The sequence below is a fragment of the Nelusetta ayraudi genome, unplaced genomic scaffold, assembly GCF_046127955.1.
Source record: "Nelusetta ayraudi isolate G7.1 ecotype Tasmania unplaced genomic scaffold, CSIRO-AGI_Nayr_v1 ptg000031l, whole genome shotgun sequence".
NCBI lineage: Eukaryota > Metazoa > Chordata > Actinopteri > Tetraodontiformes > Monacanthidae > Nelusetta > Nelusetta ayraudi.
Genome location: NW_027466081.1, coordinates 6,337,307 through 6,357,309, shown reverse-complemented (window position 1 = coordinate 6,357,309; position 20,003 = coordinate 6,337,307). Strand labels below are relative to the sequence as shown.

The window sequence follows — 20,003 nt, the reverse complement described above, 5'->3', positions numbered from 1 at the left end:
ATTTCCGCTAATAGCTACATATCTCACTTTTCCCTTTTTCTTTTTTTTTTTTTTCCTCCGCGCACGCCTTTGATTTTGTTACCGGGGGTTTGGCAGGAGGAGCGGGCGGGCGGCGGCGGCGGCGGCGGTGGCGGCGCTCTCCTGAGACGGCGGCGGGGCCTGGAGGAGCTTTAGCTGCTATCTGTCCCTGCTGTTCGGGAGCCGCCTCATGAATAAAGATTTCGGTCACGTTCGACACACCAGAAACCCTGGAAATACCACAATGACAAACCAGTGCTTTATGATCTCCGCGCCGCGCCCAGCGTACACGTTCGTAATCTCGCCGCCGCCGTATCAATCACATCGAGTCCGTTTCGCCGTCCCGAGTGCGGCGCCGTGTCAAATGTTGCTATTAGAGCACAAAGACAGGGGGGAGAAAAAGGTGGCTGTGGGTCCTGATGCGAGTCTGTGTTATTTTATTCTTTCCACCTGACACATTTATTTCATTTCAAAGTGTATGCAAAAATGTAATTATGTAGAGATAATAAAAAATAAATAAATAAAACACATTTGAAATGTTTCTCAACATCCCAACATGTATTTCAACGTCTTACTTATTTACATATTTTGGGCTCCTTTCATGCCCAGTGACGTCCCTCCTCGCTTCAGTTTCCACCTGAAAGCTTCTGAAGATATTAATCAAAAACATTTTTTAATAAAGTAAGGTTTTAAACGTTCATGCTTTTTTTGCGTTGTTGGCGTTTCAAGGTGCGTCATCCCCTCTTATTTATTTATTAGATGAGGATCAGAACATGTAGTGCACTTCATGCACTCGTGCTTAACAAGCTGGAGAGAATAAAGACATTTTCTCTTTTATTCTTATTTGCACAACGTTGATAGTTTCCCATTCTGCTTTGATGCCCGGCCTTGAGTCTCAGAAGAGCCCTTTTATTATCAGGACACTACAGTGCTTAAAGTAGCTGAGAAGAATTTGAATAGCAATGTCGGCCATTATGCCGAGCCATGTGATCTGATGAATACGTTGGAGTATCATTGAAACGCCCTCAATGAGGAGGTTTGTAAGACGTACATCCCTTTGTTTCGCCATTTACTTTAAACAACAAAACGTCTCTCAATTTTCGAGTTCTTTTTCTTTCTTTCTTTGACCACATGCAAATTTATAAGTGCGCCTTACAAAGATCGCTCGCCCGTTACCTTAACTGGATCGAATCAAGGTGCAAAGACGTCAGTGCTTTCACACGGGAACGGCAGACGTTCATAAAAAAAAAAAAGAAATCACGCTGCCACGCACGCAGGGATCCGTCCCATCAGCACGACATCCAGCTGTGAAGACACCCCCGCCCCTCCCCCCGAACCCCCCCGACAAAGGATGAAAGCGCCAAGCTGTGATCTCACAGGCGCTTATTCCCCGCAGTCTGTAAAATTATTCATTGCTGTATTATTTCAAATGTTTTGTTGTTTGTCTTTTTTGTTATGTGCAAGGGCAACTTCCTGGAGGGTTCCTTCATTCTGACTTAGTGCCGCCCCTTCCCCCCCTCCCCCCCCCTCCCCTCCTCTACCCCTAGCGGTGTGTAAAGCGCTCCGTCTCCTCTCTCCAGGCCTGACGGCGGCGGCGGCGGCGGCGGCCAACGCGGCCATCGCGGAGGCCATGAAGGTCAAGAAGATCAAGCTGGAGGCCATGAGCAGCTACCACAGCAACGCCAACCACCACGGGGCCGACGGCGAGAACGGGGACCTCAGCTCCAGCGTCGGTGAGCAACACCTTCCCCACCACCCGCCTAGCCTACCCCCTCCTCTCCTCCCACACACACACGTACTCTGTTGCCGTTTCCCCTTCGTGCCGCAAACAACGACAATGCAACACTTTAGGCGTTCAGGTATTCAGCCGGGAACAGTTTGTAGACAAATGCGTTTACGCTGAGTCAGAGTCGTGACTTTGTAAATAGCGATTTAATGAGCGAGCTGTCAGCTCCTGTTAAATATTTAGTTTGTTTTTTGTTGGGTTTTTTTTTTTTTTTTTAATAGACAGGTTTCAGCAAGTTGTTTCCAAATTATTATAATTTTTTTTTTGTTTGCCAAAGCGTTAAAGTACCAACAAATATTTTAACCAAAAGAGACATTCATAGCGTTTCCCTAAAGCCTTTTAATGTGCATTTAGAGCAATATCGCATTAGAGCCTTTATGGAAATGGCATTTTTGAAACAACTTCCTCTAATTTGCGAAAAGTTTATCTTCTCGCTTGAGGTGTTTGAGGTTTTTTTTCTGTATTTTAACGTGTTAAATGTTTTTTTGGAAACCAGTTTGTCGAATTAACTCTGACGTTGGACATTTTCGAGCTGATTCTGCTGAGAGCAGCGCCCCTAGTGGCCAATGCTAACCCAGCTGACAGTAATTCCTTAGATTCTCTCTTCGTTCTTTAGACTTTCAGAACCCCTCATCATCTAGCTGAACAATTATTAGTTTTTTTTTTAAAATCTTTTATGATTTAATGATATTTTGTTCACGTAGCTCTACGGTTTCTTACATATCCAATCGCGTTTGTCAAACCACAACATTTTTTTTTTACCAATTCTATCAAAATATATTACAAATAGTGGCTGAGTGAATGTGCAGAACCAAAAACTTCACACAGAAAAGCCAAACGCTTGTCTTTTCTCAGTAGAATAGTCGAAACGCCATTGTTAAATGTTAAATGTGTGCGACTGTTAATATCCACCTTGTTGAGGTAAGTCGTGTTCTTTTTTTTTCTATTTCAGGCTAAGAGAAATTTAGGCAGAAGCCAATTCTTAGCAGCCAGGTGGGACTGCAAATAGTTTCCCAAAGCTGTCTGCTTTAAACAAGGTCTAATTGAATTGCTGCGAGTGCTTTGCTTTTTCACTTTGTGCCATTTCAATTAACTATCAGCCCTAAAATGCGACAGGATTTCCGCAATATCGCACAGAGGCACTTATTGCATTAAGAAAGGGTGATAATGTATGTTCGTGCGGCTTCATGAGCCCATCCCAAATTATACACCAAACGTAATCCCTGTAGCTTTGCTTGCTAAATGGAGCTTTCGATTCACTTACTGTAATAAATGGCTCCGTTTCTGAATACATTTCATCAGCAATACTTGACACCGCCGTGGCTGGTGGCGAAAACAGGATGTGTTTCCAAGCCGATTTAACAATGCAAAATGCATAAAGAGTGAGGTCATCACTCCCAGAGAATGGAGTATGTAAAAAAAAAGAGAAGAATACGACGAGTGTGCGAGGTCACGGAAATAAAGATAAATGCGAGCGGGCGGGTTGCACGCAACAAGGCTGCGCCAGTGGAGCTAATAAGAAACTGTTTTATCTTTTTACAATTTAAATTGTAACCTTGAGCCCACAGCCAGCCACACGGGCTCCCAGTAGAATCATAATTCTGGCAGGGGGGTGTGGGGGTGGGGGGGCCGCGCTAGGTGCGGGGCGGCGCGCGGGCCGCGGCATTAGCTCCCTGAGTGAAATATATGGCGGCGACGCCTCTCGGCCCCATCCACAATCAATTGGATTCTTTTCCTTTAATATTTACTCGCAGCGATGAGATGCTCGTCTGCATGGTGATGAACAGTCTGCCACTGGCGTTTGAAGGTGACCTGTCAGTGAGTATGGACAAATCTCTCGCTCGCAGAAACCTAGAAAATAAATCATTAGGGGCCCCAGCAGTCAGACAGGGGCACCCTTCTCCCGCTGCCTCTCCACCCCCCACCCCCCCCCCGCTACCCTCACCAACCTCCCCCCCGCCCTCCCCTCACCCCGCTCCACTCTTCCCGGATTTAAATCAGCACAGATTTATGATTTGAATTAATGCTTCGTTTGGTCAAAGGAATGGTCGCCGAGACAAATGATGTTTGGGACCGAAACCGTCCTAATATTGATTACTGGGTGTCGCAGCAATCTCTTGTTTATATCAAGCACTCTCCTGTGACAGGACGGCCAGCAGGAGTCATCCTGATAATACGGTGGAGAAATATGGCCCTGGCTTTCTGCTGCTGCTGCTGCTGCTGCTGCTGCTGCAGGAGCCATGAAACACAGCCGGCAGCGTGTCGTCAGTCCTCAGCTCGCGTGTTCATTTCTAATAGGAGCGCTTTGTAATTTGGCCACCGAAAGAAAAAAAACAAACAGGGCCGGGAGCAAACGGTGGGTGCAGAATTATTTTAGCGTCTCACGCAGGCCTGTGTTTTCAAACGGCTCGCCTGATACGGCGCTGGCTGGTGGGCTTCTTATCTGCGTCTGGTTGTTTGGGCTGGATGAACGTTGCACCCAGTGCTGATTAGGACATGACTTCATGCTGCTTTTTAGAACACTGTGACCACAGCTGCACTCAGGAAATAGACTGTGAGGTCTGAAACCCCCCCCCCCCCCCTCCCTACATCCCCACACGCTCAGCTTTAATGTCACGCGTTTCAAGGCGTCTCCAGCCCCTGAATGATGATTAAAATAATGCGTATGTTTTCAGCGAAAGGAATATATAACCGGTGTGCTTTGTGCGGTGCGTTTCCATAAAACATAGTTTTGATGGAAACAGCATTGCACCGTAAACTTGGCCTTATGTTTTGTTTTGTTTTTCGCAGCTAATGTGCAAATTGTTTTTGTGGAGATAGTCTGCCAAATTAGCTAGTAGCAAGCATTCAGATCATACGACCTGGGCTGTTTGTTTCCACGATGAGCGGGAAACGTGGCTGTTGGCATTTAACAGATTTTTTTTTTTTCATGAGCAACATTTACATTTTTCATGGTTCTATGTTGGCCGTTACAACTGGCATAAGAATTACGCAAGATTAAATTTAGCTTCCAAAAGCGTCGGTTAGCATCAGCGTCGTTTGCAATACCATTTATTACCAGTACAGGCTGCTAAACCTCACACGCCGGGCATTTAAAGCCAGACCATAGTGGATGTGTTGACTTGCACAAACAACCGTTAGCAACCGTGACAGAAATTGATATGCTAATGAGGGCGCTCCTGATAATACAACTGAGGACACCGATCCATTTAATCACAAAGAGCTGCTACATAAACCCATTGAACTGAAAAAAAAAAAAAAAAGGAAAAAAAATCCTCCTCGGGCTGAAATACAGGTGCCTCGTCTCGACGCTCGTCTGAAGCAGATCTTTGTGAGCCGAGCCAGCCAGTGAAGGACACTCTGTTCTGTTTGTAGAGCCGGATTGCCTGTCGCCTGCCTTTGTGTTGATGTAAATTGAACAGGCTAATATTTCTCCCCCGCATTAAATATTCATTACAATTAGACCTTCCTGTTTGCATCAGTGTTATTAATTATAAGGGGAAGGCAGCCGGTAAACTCTTAAACCAAAATAACCAAACATCTTGAGTACAAGAGGGTAAAAATTAGCAGTGTGTTAAAGGCGTAAATGAGGGAATAAAGTTGTGAGAGTATTAAAAATCTAAAATGAGATGAAACGAGAGGGTTTTTTATTGTGTGTGTGTGTGTGTGTGTGTGTGTGTGTGTGTGTGTGTGTGTTGTGCGTGGGGGTGGGGGGGTTTCTTTTTGATTTCCCCTCACACTTCAGAGCTGGGCAGAGGGAGCCTTCCCCCAGCACAATGTGGATTGTTCCAGCGCCTCGCAGGAAATGCCACAATTACAGATCACAGACCAAGCAAAACACGTGTGGCGCTGGGCCTTGAGGGGGATAAACAGCCCACCGCTCGCCGCCACCCATCCCCAGCGCACTGACCCCAGTCGCAACCTTCATTACTGGGAGGGAAAATATTATCAACTGGCCAACTAACAAACACCTGCCAATTTCAAGAGCAGGGATGGCTTTTGTTTCCAGCGTTGGAACCCAAAAGCATGAGGGAAAAAAAGAAAGAAAATACTGCAAAAGCGACATAAGGAGAGTGGGGGGAAAAGATAAGACGTGGTCGTCCTTTTACCATCTCCCAACCTTTCTCTCTGTTTTTTTTTTTTACCACCCTGTTTCACTGACTTGGCTGTCTTGGCCCTCTCGCCTCTCTCTGGCCACTGAGCCCTGCCCTGCCACTCATCTGACTCCTCACCAAGCAGCTCTAATGGAGCCCAAATCCTGTTTGTAATTAGATATGGGAATTCCGCTGTCATCAGCCAGATGATGCCGGCGACAGCGTCGGGCAAAGAACTGGCAGGGAGACAGACGGAAGTGAATGGCGAGGAGGAGGAGAAGGAGAAGAAGGAGGAGAAGGAGGAAGGAGAGGAACAACACCTTGATTTAAACCCAAACCTCCATCGCGCATCACAGTCGCCTTTTTCACAGCGGCTCGCGGACAATCCGCAAGCCCATTGTTGTGACATCTGTGGCTGGGATCCAGGCCGCCAGCGCTGCAACCCATCCCCCCTCCCACACCCCCGCCGCCCACCGGGGACGATGGGATGCCACATTGTGGGCCGAGGCTGGCCGGATGGTGATGGGTAACCTGGAGCGCTGCCTGACGGAGAGTTGAGAGAAGAAGGTCCTGGGTGAGATGATGAGGGGGCATCATTGCCTCTTCCCAGGGTCATCCAGCTAATTTCTAGCCAGCCCCGCCCTCCTGCTTGTGTATCTGTGTGTGCGCGTGTGCGTGTGGGTGTCTCCGAGCGAGCTTGCTTGCTTGCGCGAGCGAGCGAGAAAGAGAGAGGGGGCCTTGGCCCCTGAGAGCGCTCTGCGAGGAGACCACAGCTGTACACTCCCAGCAGCTAATTGGTCCTTATCTAGCTGTCCCATTCATCTTCATTTTTTACCAATTACTGAGCATTATCTGTGTTCTCAGTTGGGTATGGGACTTAATCCTTTTTGGTTAAGCTGGTGCTACAGCTTGCAAATTTCAAATGAAGACGGGGAGGGGCGTGTGCGAGAGGGGGAAAAAAAAACAAAAAAAAAAAAAAAAAGGGAGGGAAAAGGTGGACAGGAAGGAGGCCCCGGAGCGAAACTCCGATAAAACTTGGTCACCCCACCACCACCACCGCCACCTTCCCGAGCTGGAAGCGGTCGATGGGCGAGTGACATCACCAGGAAGGAGGTTGGAAAAATGGAAGGGATCAATTATCGGCATTATAATTCAAGTCCTTGTTTGCCAACGCCTGCAGTCCCATTGATTAGCGCCGTTCTTGTTGCACTCGCCATTATTGACTTGTTAAAACCATATTTTCTCATCATCAGCGGCTCCGGCGCTTGCGGTCGCCCCGGATAACGACGCCGGCGGGGTGGATGCAGGGGGGGGGGGCGCCATTAATTATTCAGGATGCATTCATTTTAAAGTGCGCTCGGGTCCAAATCATTGTGTTTACTCCGCAAATAATACGCGGGCGACACATTGTTCGTCCAGACGGTACATCAAGCCGCCGCAATATGGGGCAGTTAGCCCTAATTTTCCGAGATCAATGCGGCGCCGGGCCCCTCTCTATATGGGGTCCGGGCTTGGCGAGCAGAGTCGGCTCAGTCGACTCGCGCGCTAATTACTGGAGTGTTTACCGCTCTGCTGGATGGCGTTCGCGTCGTTCCGGATCATATCTGCGACTAGTCGCCGCGCTTGTCGGCTCTCCGCAGACAAATAGGACATTACGATGACGCCAGTGTTAGGAAAGAGGCCCGAATGTGGCCCCAAAATGGGGGACATTAACGGAGGTGGCACGTATGTTGGCTGGCACGGAGAAGTGACGTCAATGGGGACGGACGTACTGTACACTGCCATTCAAAAGCTTAGGGCCACTGGCTCACTTCTGCTTTTAACTCTGTTCGGAACATTTTAGTGTTTAATGTCTAATGAAAATGTCTAAGAACTCCAAGTGTGAAGAATTCTGTGTGAAAACACTAAAAGTCGGCTGTTTTAAAGAGCCTAAAATATAAACCATGTTGCTTTGTTTAGTCTTTAATGGTTTAACACACACAATTAAGTGTAATTATAATACAAAGCATTCAACTGCGGCAATGATGGCCATATATTACTCTAAAATCACATTCGGTTCGACACTGAGGGCAGCATCTGTCAAAGCCGTACCATGTGTTCTTCTTGCGCTAGTAATGTTCTTCAAGCATTCCAGTTGATTATAATGGAGTTCAATGCGGAAATGAGTCAGTGAGCCCAGACTTCTGAACAGTAGTGTACGTACAGACGGATGGACAGGCGGACGGCACAGGAAGGCAAGAACATATATGGAGCCGGCGCCGCCGCTCTTTGACAGCGATGGCTTCGGTCACACTCTCTGCGCCAGCTGTCAGCTCGCGTCCACCGCTGCGATTTAATTAGTCTGTTTATGTCATTTCTAATAATAAAGCTCTCCGGGTGGAAGGACACATCCGACTCCTGACTCTCCGCCGAGGCCGCCCACTCCGACCCGCTGGTGAAGGCGGCGGAGGTGCTGGTGAGGCGTCGTGGCTACTTCCTGCTCCTCCAGACAGAGCAGTGGCCCCGGGGCTCAGATCTAGTACCGTCCCCCCCGCCGCCCCTCCTACTCAATCCTAACCTTAACCATTAGGGGATAAAGCACATACTGACCTGATATGAGTGTCTGGGGGCAACTTCATCCATCTTCCTCCGCGCCTCTCTTGTGGGAGCCTTTGTCAGCCGAAGCTCTTGAGAGGCAGAAGATTGTAGCCATGGGCTGAATGGAATTCATTTCGCCGGCGCGGGACGCCGACGTATATCGTCGATCGCGGCTTGATTTATGCAAGCGTGAACGCAGGTTTACCCCGCCGTGACTTTTATTGCGACAACAAGGCCGCTGTCGACGAAAAAAAAAAAAAAAAACACAACAAAAAAAAAAGCGGTGTCCTTTTCCAGCTGCAGGTGTTTGGGAGGGAACTGGCGGCAGGAAGTTACACACACACACACTTATACTTACCCACGCCGAGCCAGACAGGGGAGAGTGGCGGCGCAGACAGACAGCCTTGCAGCCTGAGTAAAGAGCTTGATGGGTCCCCGTCTCTCTCTCTCTTGGGCATTGGCCCTGCACCATCTCTCTATTAGTCTGCCAGGCTCATGGGAGCCAGGTGACAGATAAGTGAGGAACGGCACACACATTTTAATAGACATTTCAAAAGATAAACCTGATAATCATTTCTCCCTTTAATGAAGTCTAATGTCCTCGTTCTAATTCCGCCTGCGTCGGCCGTTAAGCATCGGCGTGACACTTGAATATGCATGATTGGGGAAATTGCGCGTGGACGCTGAGCACGCAGATGCAGAACAACTGCAAGAAAGGGCCAGATTACAATAGCAGGGATGTGGGGTGGGGGGAGGGGTGGGATTGATTAAACATTATTTTCCGTAATGGTCCATATCAGGTTTTATCATGTTTGAGTGGCGGCAGGAGGAGACGAGAGGAGACGAGAGGAGACGAGACGAGAGAAGAGGAGAGGAGAGGAGGGGAGAGGAGAGGAGAGGAGAGGAGAGGCCCCGGTGTCACAGAAATATTTGTTTTATTGTCTCTGGTGGTTCGTCCACGGCAGAGGAGAGCGGCGCCGTGGAAAAAAAAGGAAAAACAACTGACCAGTCGACTTGTCATCCCTCATCAACATTAGGCCTCATTCTTCATTAATTGGACGGATTAATTTGGAGCGCTTTGATGCGGGGCTGATGCATGCGTTTGGCTGTCCCCCCTCCTCACCATTCTGTCAGGTTGAATTTAGCCGGGGAGGGAGCTGACCTTTGGAAGTGAAGAGATCAACACAATTTGAAAAGACAATGTCACTTGGTGTAAATGTGATACGTGTAATAAATGACATTCAACCTTTCAGTGATGATGAGCTTTCGCAGGTCGGAATAGCGCAAAATATGCGCGGGGGTAGGGGGCGTGGGGTGGGGGACGGGGGGGGGGGGTGAATGGCGTGCTAGCGGAGGTGGTGGTGGCGGGGAGGAGGGGGGAGGGGGGGTGTCGGCGCACGTGGGCTCTCATTTTGGACGGCGTCTAAAAAGGAAACATTAGCGTACCGTAACGATGGCGCATTGTACACAGGCGGCGCCGGTAACGGCATTAAGGTGATGGCAACAACAACGACAATCTCCTCGGCTGTAATCACCCGTTTTCCCGCGACGGGGGGGAGCAGGAGAAAAAACGTTGCGCCGGCCGCAACGCAATCACGCTCGCGAAAAAAAACAGAGAGGCGTTCGCGAGAGCCAAATAGTTGGGCCCGTTCCACGAAAGCACTCTGCCGACCGCTTGAACTCATCCTGTCCCCCGCTCCCGCCCCCCCCCCTGCCGCTCGCAACACCCGCCCCTCCGCCGCGTATGATATAGAAACCCTCGTCCAAATGGAGCTTTCAGCCACGCTGAGCTCAGACATCTTCACATCGCACATCCTCTCCCCTGGGAAGCCCGATAAACGCGGTGGGGAGAGTGCGCAGGTTTCAAACCGCGCTGTGGAATTTCCAATTCTAAGTAGCGTCGGCGCGGTTTCTTTTTTTGCTAATAGCGCTTTTCTTTTCTTTTCTTTTTTTCTTTTTTTAAATAACCCCAATAAAAACAATCACGCCGCCGCCAGCGGGTAGCAGTCATTTTCCCAGGTCTGACTCTTATTCCAATTCACTTGAGGAAATGGAGTATAATTGTCTCAGCCGCTTCACCTTGAAGTCGTCAGCGGCGGCGCAGAGAACCCCGACGCCGCGTCGCTGATTTCCTCTCGCGTGGCGACCCGGCTGACGCAGGAAGCGCCGGCGCGGGAGGGCGGCCGCGCTAATTTTGTAATTAAATCGGATAACACGATGACCACATGCAAACCGATCCGGCCGCCTCCCGGCTCTCAGGCAGCGGCGGAGGAGGCGGCGGCGGCGGCGGCGGCGTGATGGGCGAGTGGGCCGTGATTGATAACGCTCGTCGATATATTTCATTTCAGGGGGGCCTTAGTCAAATGACAACTGGTTGTCATTGACTGAAAGCAATCTTTTTAAAAGGGGGGAGCCTTTGCTAAGTATCAGATGAAAATGATTCCTCGCTCTGCTTGGGTGTCACTGTCTGCCGGAGCTTTATTGATTGGCCTTGAATATATTGCGCCCGCAGTAGTAACAGCTGCTGGTAATATCGGCCCACACTCTTCTTCTCCTTCTCCTTCTCCTTCTCCTCCTCCTGCTGCTGCTGCTGCTGCTGCCGCTCTCCCTCTCTCTGCCCACGGCTGGTCCTGTCCTGCGGCTTTTGTTCCGTTCTTCTCTCCTTTTTTTCGCCATTAGCGGTCGAGAGCGACGTGCGACAAACGCGAAGCCGAGCCGCGGTTCTGACCCGAACCGCAGTAGCGTCGTGACGACGATTGCGTTAGACCCCTCCCCCCCCCCCTCCCCGCTTCCCACCGTCCGCGCGCTTTGTTGCAATCAAGCGCAAAGATGTTGGCACCGCTCGCTAAAGGTCATTTACTGTAATGAAATTTGCCACATGCAAGCATATGGCTTGATTATTGCCGTGTTCGTTAACATTTGCAGCAAAGAGACGAACAGACAGGCTAAAGCGGGGGGGAAGAGGGGAGGCGGAGAGGTGGTGGTGGTGGTGGGGGGGGGTTTGCCGTTCTCCATTTAAAGATCAGGAACTTTTTTCCTTTTTTTTCTGTCATTTTTCTCTTCTTCTCCTTTTTTTTCACGACGCATCTGCCACAGAGATGATTGATCTTTCAATTTTCATAAGCAACGCGTGCCATTAGAGCCGAGGATTTGAATCATCCCGTGAAAAAGAAAAGTTGCCTGCCTTTGAATTTTTTCTCTCTCTCTCTCTTTTTTTTTTTTTTGTGCGCGCCTTAAGGACAAACACCTCTTGTCTAGTCTCCGCGATAATTCCTACCACATGTTCCACTCCAGTGCTTTGGGTAGGAAAAGCAATTATGTTACCTCATCAGACCGAAAATGTTTTCTTATCGTGCGCTCTCCTTACACATTGCGCTACATTAGGGATCCCGGAATGTGGTAGGAAGGAGGAGGACGGGGGGGAAAAAATGAAAAAAATAAAAAAATAAAAAAAAATCTTTGCCCACCTGAATCATGGGGAAGCGTATCTGCTCATCTGCGCTCGCTGATGTGATTTAGATTGAAATGTGTCCAATCATTGTAGCCGTTTAATCTCAAAAGCTTTTCTGGTTTTTCCTTTTTTTTTTTCTTTTTTTTTTTCGGTGTCTGGGCCCCATTGTGTTGTTTACACGCGCGGGCGCAAAATCATCTATAGGACATCAGTGTCTGGATGCTTACCCATATGTTTTCATGTTTACCTCCTCCCTTTTTTAACAGCTCTTTTTTTTTCTTTCTTTTTTTTTTTACCCCCGCCGTGACATACACACACACACACACACACACACACACACACACACACACACACGCACACCCCGCCTGCGCGAACGGATACGTGCGAGCGTTGCAGCAGGTACTTAACAAAGGCAAGATGTTTTGCTTTATTATGAACATTAACTTGCCGAAACACAAAAGGCTTCAAAGTTTCATTCAATGACACCGTGGGGCTGTGGGTGGCTACATCAAAGCTCGATACCTTCCTCTGCCCCCCCCCCCTCCCCGACCCCCCAACACACACACACACACACACACCCTCCACCCCCCCCCGCCCCCCCCTGCTTGTTTTAATGAGAAACAGGACTCACCAGCCTTGACTGAACCTGCCATCTGTGTGTGTGTCTGCTCTTTCTCTCCCATATAGTGTGTGTGTGTGTGTGTGTGCGTGCGCACAAGCAGTAGTGTTTTTTCTGTTGTTGTTGTTTTTTACATATGTAAGTATGTGCTTGTGTTGCATAGAGTGGCACCGCAACACAAAGGAGCAGGAGATAGAAGTGTTCACGTTTGATCCGGAGGCCCTGAGTCGTGGCAGAGATGAAAAGGCGAAGGCGACTCTCAGTAGCTGCGTTCCCATTAGCCCTGGAATTGCGCGAAACCTAAATATCGCAATAAAAATCCGGTAATGGAAACACTTAGACTTCGAAAAACCCTCTCAAATATCGCTGAGAGGTTTTGAAGCTCTGATGAGGTGGTTTTTCAGACGTATCGATATTAGAGGTGTATCGCAAAAGTGTCATGGAAACACTTTTTTCGCATTCACCGGACGTGACGTACGGGGTCACGTGACCAGTTTGCTTCAAGTGAAAATGGTGCGTCGGGTTTGGACGGAGGAGGAGACCGAATATTTTTCACAAGCAGTCAAAGAGAAAAATATAACAACCATCATAATTCGCGATTTTCCGATAATTACGGCCAATGCGCGTCACACCATTCAAATGAAACGCCTGCAAATCGCCATTGTACTTGAAATATCGCTTTCATTTTGCGAAAAACGAATGGAAACGCAGCTATTGTCGCGCAACATTTTCAAACTCAAACCGTGGCGCCGCTCCGCACGTGCGCGCTCACCTTCATGTCGCGGGGGTTGCGTGCGCGACGCAGGAGCATTTCGCCAGTGCAATTAAGAGAGAAAAAAACCCAGATTGTTTTTCACCGCGCATTGTGCGGCGAGTCAGTTCATTTAGCCGCTTAACTGGAATGGTCCTGTTCAGTTTGACAGATCAGAAGAGAGGGAGGAGGAGGAGGAGGAGGAGGGAGGTGTGAGGGGGTTGAAAAGTATCTAGATGGCATGAAAAGCAAAAAAAAAAAAGAAAAAAGAGAGAGAGAAAAGGCTTAGCAGAGAGCAAATCAGCCCCTTTGTCTTGTTCAATTCAAATCAAAGGATAACCAGGAATGTTTGTTTGACAACAGCATTTACAAGGCACATTGTTCTGAAGCCCAGAGCCGCCCAAACAAAGACAGATAGGCTTTAAACAAGTCATTTAATTAGCACCGGATCCACAGCTTTGGCTGCGCCGACCAATTATACATTCCTGAGGCATGCGCAGGTCCTATTTCACAGCGGCGGCGGCGGCGGCGGCGGCGGTGGATCCTCTGTAGCCCCCCCTGTCTCCTACAGTACACCCCCCTCCCTCCCTCCCTCACCCCCTCACTCCCTCCCGCTTCCATTTAAGAGAAGGTAAATAGCTCTGACAGACAGCTTCATTAGCCAGCATCTGAAGAGCGCCGGGCCGATTGTCGCTTAAATAGTGCGCTTTTACCGCAGGCCCCGGGCCGGCGACCTCCGATCAATTACAGCTGACATTATTGTTTGTCGGGAGCTTTCTTACCTTCTCTTTCTTTTCTTTTTTTTTTTCTTCTCCCGGACAGAGCGGGTAAAAAACGAGATCAGTCCTGAGCTCTGGCTGGAAATGTAATCTTCCCCTCTCTCTTTGGCTCTTTCACTCCACAAACAATAAATCATTCACTTGAAGAGATAATAAAGTGCCAAGTAGGAGCCGCTTTAATTTTTGTCAGGGGAAATCTGTCCACAACAGAGTTAAGGGTAAAAGGCCTTTCTGCTCCCTCCATATCATTTTCAGTGACAATGGCTTAGTTCCTCTTTTCTTATTTTCCCTCCGCAGGGTTCGGCAGCCCGAGAGGTTGAAGTCCTGCTTAGATGAAGATTAAGTGCCGCGCAAATCACTGCAGGTTATCATTTCTGTCATCAAAATAAATTACTCTCCCTCTTTTTAATCATTTTAAAACATTCAACATTCAATCTTGTTTCGATGCCCCCCCCCCCCCCAACCCTCTCTCTCTCGCCCCAAAGTAACGCGCCCGCCAACCGTCAGCCGCTCGGTTCTGATGTAACAGCTTTTTAATCAGGTTGTTACCGAGGGCTGTTTTAATTCATTCAATTCATCCTCTGCGATTCGGATCTTTTGCTTATCCATGCGTGAAAACTCCCGAGCACCGCGCGACATAATAGCTGAGCTGTTTATATTGGTATTAAGTGATTTGTAGTTTTAATGACGGTAAATAGGAGTTCACCTTTGCGGCTCCCCCAGGCTTACTTCAGGTAAATTACTCCGACTGCGTTGTTTACGCCCTTCAGAAGAGCGAGCGAGGGGGGGGGGGAGCTTGTGGGAATTCACCTCTCATCAAGTCTGAACTTCTCCATCGCAGATTAACGCAAACGGACGAAGAAAAAACAAACTGTTTTTTAAGCCCGCTGTGATTTCTAACACAATACCGAGGCGGCGGTTTCGCCAGAAAGGAGAAAAACACAATCATCGCCAAAGTTGCAAATTGTTGCTGGGGGTCGCGAACCGCACTTGGACTATTTTATTTTTATTTTTTTTCCAGGACTCTTTTGTTCTATGCGGATTGGCAGAGTGAAAGAAGCCCAGCGTATGAATGCAAGTGGGAAAACACTCGACTGTCTTGCACAAATAAGCGGCTTCGTTGGACGGAGCGAAATCCTCCTCACCTGGGCTTCTTTCAGCGGCAGAGAAAAGCAGGATTTGCCGGGCCCTTGTCGGTCCGCGGCGCCTTCGCCCACATTGGGACTTGAATGGGCTTTCATCGGGTGGCGGAGGAGTGGAGGGCGGTGGGGTAACTGCTCAGGGACGGGGTGACATTAAAGTGGCTGGCGGACAAGGAGAAACGAGCGAGATGAATACCTCCCGGAGCGAGCGGAAATCCAGCACTTCCCCACCAAGTGGTGACACGTCGCCGTCGCGCCGCCACCGCCGCCGCCACCGCGTATCGACTCCTCGGGCCTCCGCGCAACGTCCGACTTTGATTGGCCGCCTTCAACGCCTCCACCTGAAAGGCGGTCCCCCCGAGGTCGCTCTCGAGTGGCCTTGAAAGGCTGATAGGTAGCCCCAACCTCTCCATGTTGTCCCTGCCGTAAGTGCCCCGGCAATCAGGCCGCCCTCCGCACGCCATGCCTTTTTTTTAATTGAGCTCAGCCCGCCGAGCGGTAATTGATTCAGCCCGGGCGGCTGCTGCCGAGGCGCTGGTACAAGGTACTTTGCTCGGCTTCCACCTTTTCTTTAATCCCCTCCCCCCCACCCCCTCCTTATATTGTTTGGGAATAGCCGCCGCCACGGAGAAACTGCATGCCATCTTTCTTATGGAAATCAATGCCCCCTCTTCGGAGGGAGGGGAATGACAGAGGAGTGCTTCTCATGTTCTTTCATTTCCAACCAGTGTCCTTCTCTTTAGAGGCTCCGCCATGCAGATCTCCTTGCCCTTTGGCTACTGATGTTTTGTCGGGTGGGGGGGAGAAGGGAAGGAAAGTGGAGTTGTTTTGCGGATCAGCTTTCTGTAGTGCGCTCCCCCGCCACCCCTCCCTCACTTTCACGCAGATTTTTCCTCTTTTTTTTTCTATTTTCGCCTTGAACCGGGCTGCCAAGAAAAAGAGGAGAAAAAAGGGAGTGAAGGAGGGGGAAAAAAAAAAAAATCAACAGAGAGGCTCAATCAGATCCAGTAGTGTCTATGAGGCTTCCTTTAAAGCATTTTTTTTTTTTTTTTTTTTTTTTTGGGGAGGAAAAAGCATCTGACTGGTGGAGGAATGAGACCAAACTGTTCTCCCAGTCACTTTTGATCCTGCCAGTTCAAAGTCCCCAGCAGAGCGGGGGGTGGCGGAGAGGGGGGGGGGGGGGGGGCTTGGGCGACTGGGACTCGCAGACACCTAGCTCTGACCTTCTGTCTGCGCCCCGTGTCCTTTGAAAGTTGGCTTGTTTTCATTAGGCCGTCTCAGAAGCGCGGCGCAGGGTCCCGCAGCTTGAACTAACTACCAAAACCCCCTACGGTATCTTTATTGGACCTTCTTTACATTGTCGGACTGCTAATGGCTTCAATTCTCCCAATTAGGCGTTCCGTTTGCGCAGCGCCGATTGAATAATTCAGGACGTTGCGAAAATCTCTGATGTGGTAATAGAATAATTTCCTCGCGTATAGAAAAGAGGAATCCAGTGAGAGATGCTATTGTTGCGCGAGCCCGAAGTGACTGTGGTCGACTATTTGTGGCGCCGTTCTTCTTCATCTCCCTCCTCTTCTTCTGCTATAATTAGCCCAAAGTCATTGCAACTGTGCAGTCTGACGCGACTTGTTTGTCATTAGCCCGTTTAACTAGTCATTTGGGGTAATGGCTTTCAGGATGGCCCGTTGTTTTTGCACCGAGATATTTTTTATATGTAAATATTGAGATGATTTCCATAATGTGCACTCGTTTTTTTCCCCCCACCCTGGAATAATTGATGCGTCTTTATTGCAGTGTAAACTTTGGTCTTTGAATGACTGTGTGTATAGTTATCACCCCCTGTTATCTTTATTATTATTGCAGTAGTATCTATTATTAACGTGTGTTGTAAAACATTTATGTGTATTGTGTTAACATGAAAGATACTAGAGAAGCGATTAATTTAAATTATTCCCAGTTTCTTTTTCCCGCCCCGCGCCGAACGGGGGCAGCGCGGCGCCCCCGCCTGGTCGGACGCCAATTTCCTAGCGCGCCCTCAAAGGCGAAGGGAGGGGAAAAGAGCTGATTTGCCGAATGAACGGCGGATGAGCGAGGGAGAGGGAGAGTTTCCAGTCGGACCCCGTTTGCAAGTTTCCCCCCTGTGAATATATCAGTCATGACGCGCGCCATTGAGTAACCAACGACCTCTTCATGCGTCTCAGGGCTGGAACTCCCCTTCATGATGATGCCACACCCCCTGATCCCAGTCAGCCTGCCCCCGGCCTCTGTCACCATGGCGATGAGCCAGATGAACCACCTCAGCACCATCGCCAACATGGCGGCTGCAGCACAGGGCCAGAGCCTGCCTTCCAGAATGGTCACCTCTGTTATAAAGGTAACTTTTAAAGCTGAAGTGTCACATGTACGATTACATTCTAAAAGTTTGGGGTCGCTGACTCATTTCTGCATTGAACTCCATTATAACCATTATGAAATAAACTACTAGAATGCTCTAAGAACGTTCCTAGTGCACAGAAATCAGGACAGTTGTTGCCTTGAATGTCTGACTGAATGTGATTTTAAAAAGTGAATATTGGATGTTGATAGGTTTTACATTTGTATTTTAATTATATTTCACTAATTTGGCACTTTATTCTCATTTTATAATTGTGCATTTGCAGTAATTTTGTGTTTTGACTATGTTTTATTAGTATTGCTTTTCTAATGTTTTACTCTGGAAAGCACCTTGGGCACCATTTGGCTGTTGTAAGGTGCCATACAGATAAAATTTGATTGATTGATTGATTGATTTATTGATTGATTGACTGAATACCAAGTGTGCACTATGCTGCCATCATTACAGAAGTTAAATTCTTTAAAATTGCTGGAAAAATGTAAAGGTTTCTAAAGCAAAGCTTTGTGTAGCAATCACACTTAGTTGTGTGTGCTAAATCATATAAGTGTAAACAAAGCATCACAGTATTTTATGTATCAGACGGTTTAAAACAGCCGACCTTTAGCCTTTTGCACACTTGGAATTCTCTCCATCACTTTTAATGAGACGTTTGAGTTACTTTTTCTTCACGCACTCATCATGATGGCAGAGCATTCAAGAGCATTATTTCATAAAACTGGTTGTAATGGAGCAGAAATGAGTCAGTGACCCCAAACTTTTGAATGTGTGTGTATGTTTTCGGGCAGTTATTACTCTGTTTTGTTAATTTTTTTGGTATGAATTCATTCAATCATAACCCGCTTCATGTTTTATCCGTGACCATACCAGTAGTGTTACTCTGCGTTAGAATTCACAAAGATACAGTATTCTTGTGAGCCGTGCTGCTTTGCTTTCCTCTGCACTGGATATTTATTTTGGTTGTGTGTCCTTTTATTGTTGCTGGGCTTGCAGGAACGTGTGCCGGACAGTCCCTCCCCTGCCCCGTCCTTAGAAGACCACCGGAGGCCGGGCAGCCACCCGTCGTCCCACCGCAGCAGCAGCGTGTCCAGCTCCCCGGCCCACACAGAAAGCTCCTCGGACAGGATACGTACGTCTCTCCAGACGCCGCGGACGTTCTCTACACACTTTGTTTGCGAGCAGTTCATGAACCACCCTGCCTTCCTCCGTCCAGCCGCACATTACAATGGCCTGTCCATGAACCACGCCCTGCTCGGTCTCTCCCCCAACATTCCCCCCGGGCCCAAAGAGGGTGACCTGGCCCACGACATGATCCATGAAGCAGCAGCGCACAAAAGGAATCACACCGACAAAGGTGAGTCCAGTTCCTGTCACACCTTCAGTGCGCTGACAGGTTTAAGGCGTCCACCCTGAAAAGCCTGCAGTGACACTGGTTCCATGTTCTGTCATGTGATGACAGAAGATTTCCAAAAAAATATCAGAAAGTTGAGAAAGTCAGAAAGTTGTGTCTCTGAAGACATTAAAAAAAAAGAGAGATTAAAAGAGTTTTTAGAGATTTTCAGCTCTCCAATTGGTTGCCAGTTTGCACCAGCAGACATGCAAGATTCCTTTGAAGTACCCACACACCAGATACAGTATTCACCCTCTCTCACTTTAAGGCCCACCAAAAATGTTTTTCATGTGAAACTTTAGAAATTCTTAATCCGAGGCATTCAACGTTGTTGATGCAGTTCGTCCTTGAAGCCGCCCTTTAATTTATCCCAGTCATACCTGGATTGTCTCCCTATAATAACGCCAAACAAAAGAACTCTGCATAAATAAAAGGGATCTTGTTTGTTTGTGTGCTGTGTTTTAAACCCTTCAGACAAAACGTTCCAAGCAATTGTTGAACTTAAACGGAACTGTGTGTTTTGAAAACATTTTGGACTAATGTATCTTTAAAAAATTGAATAATTGCTTTTGCATTTTTTAATTGTATGTATTCTATATAAATATATTCTTTTCACTTTCCAAATACTAATTTAATGATATATAAAATGTTTGAATATCATATTTACAAAGGGTGATCTCAATGGTCCTTTGTGTTATTTTTAATTGGTTTATATTGTTTATTCCGAATCAGATTTGTTAATGTATTTATTTATTTATTTGCTTTCTTGCACCATCAAGACAAGGACCTAGAATGAGTCCAAAACCGAGCCGGAAGCAGATGTCATGGGTTGGAAGATAAAGATGGAAATCTGCTACGCAAAGCAGATTAAATACAAAATGAAGCAAATAATAGATTTCTGTATTCTCTGTTGGTTTTGGAGCGGGGAGCAGGGGTGGGCGCCGCTGCTCCGGGTGAGACAGGGTGGGGCGAGGCTGATAATGATATTAAACCCACTGTGG

General features: G+C 48.1%; 1 protein-coding gene across 2 annotated transcripts in view; it reads left to right on the top strand.

Annotated features, from left to right (window-relative positions):
- dachd (dachshund d) overlaps positions 1-20,003 on the top strand; it is a 108,473-nt gene that overhangs the window by 62,223 nt on the left and 26,247 nt on the right. Inside the window, exons 3-6 of one of the 2 annotated variants that reach the window (XM_076031109.1) lie at positions 1,566-1,751; positions 17,422-17,594; positions 18,606-18,741; positions 18,826-18,966. In XM_076031109.1, coding sequence (XP_075887224.1) covers positions 1,566-1,751; positions 17,422-17,594; positions 18,606-18,741; positions 18,826-18,966 — 636 coding nt within the window. The remainder of the gene's footprint in view (positions 1-1,565; positions 1,752-17,421; positions 17,595-18,605; positions 18,742-18,825; positions 18,967-20,003) is intronic. The other variant, XM_076031111.1, reaches the window with a different exon arrangement.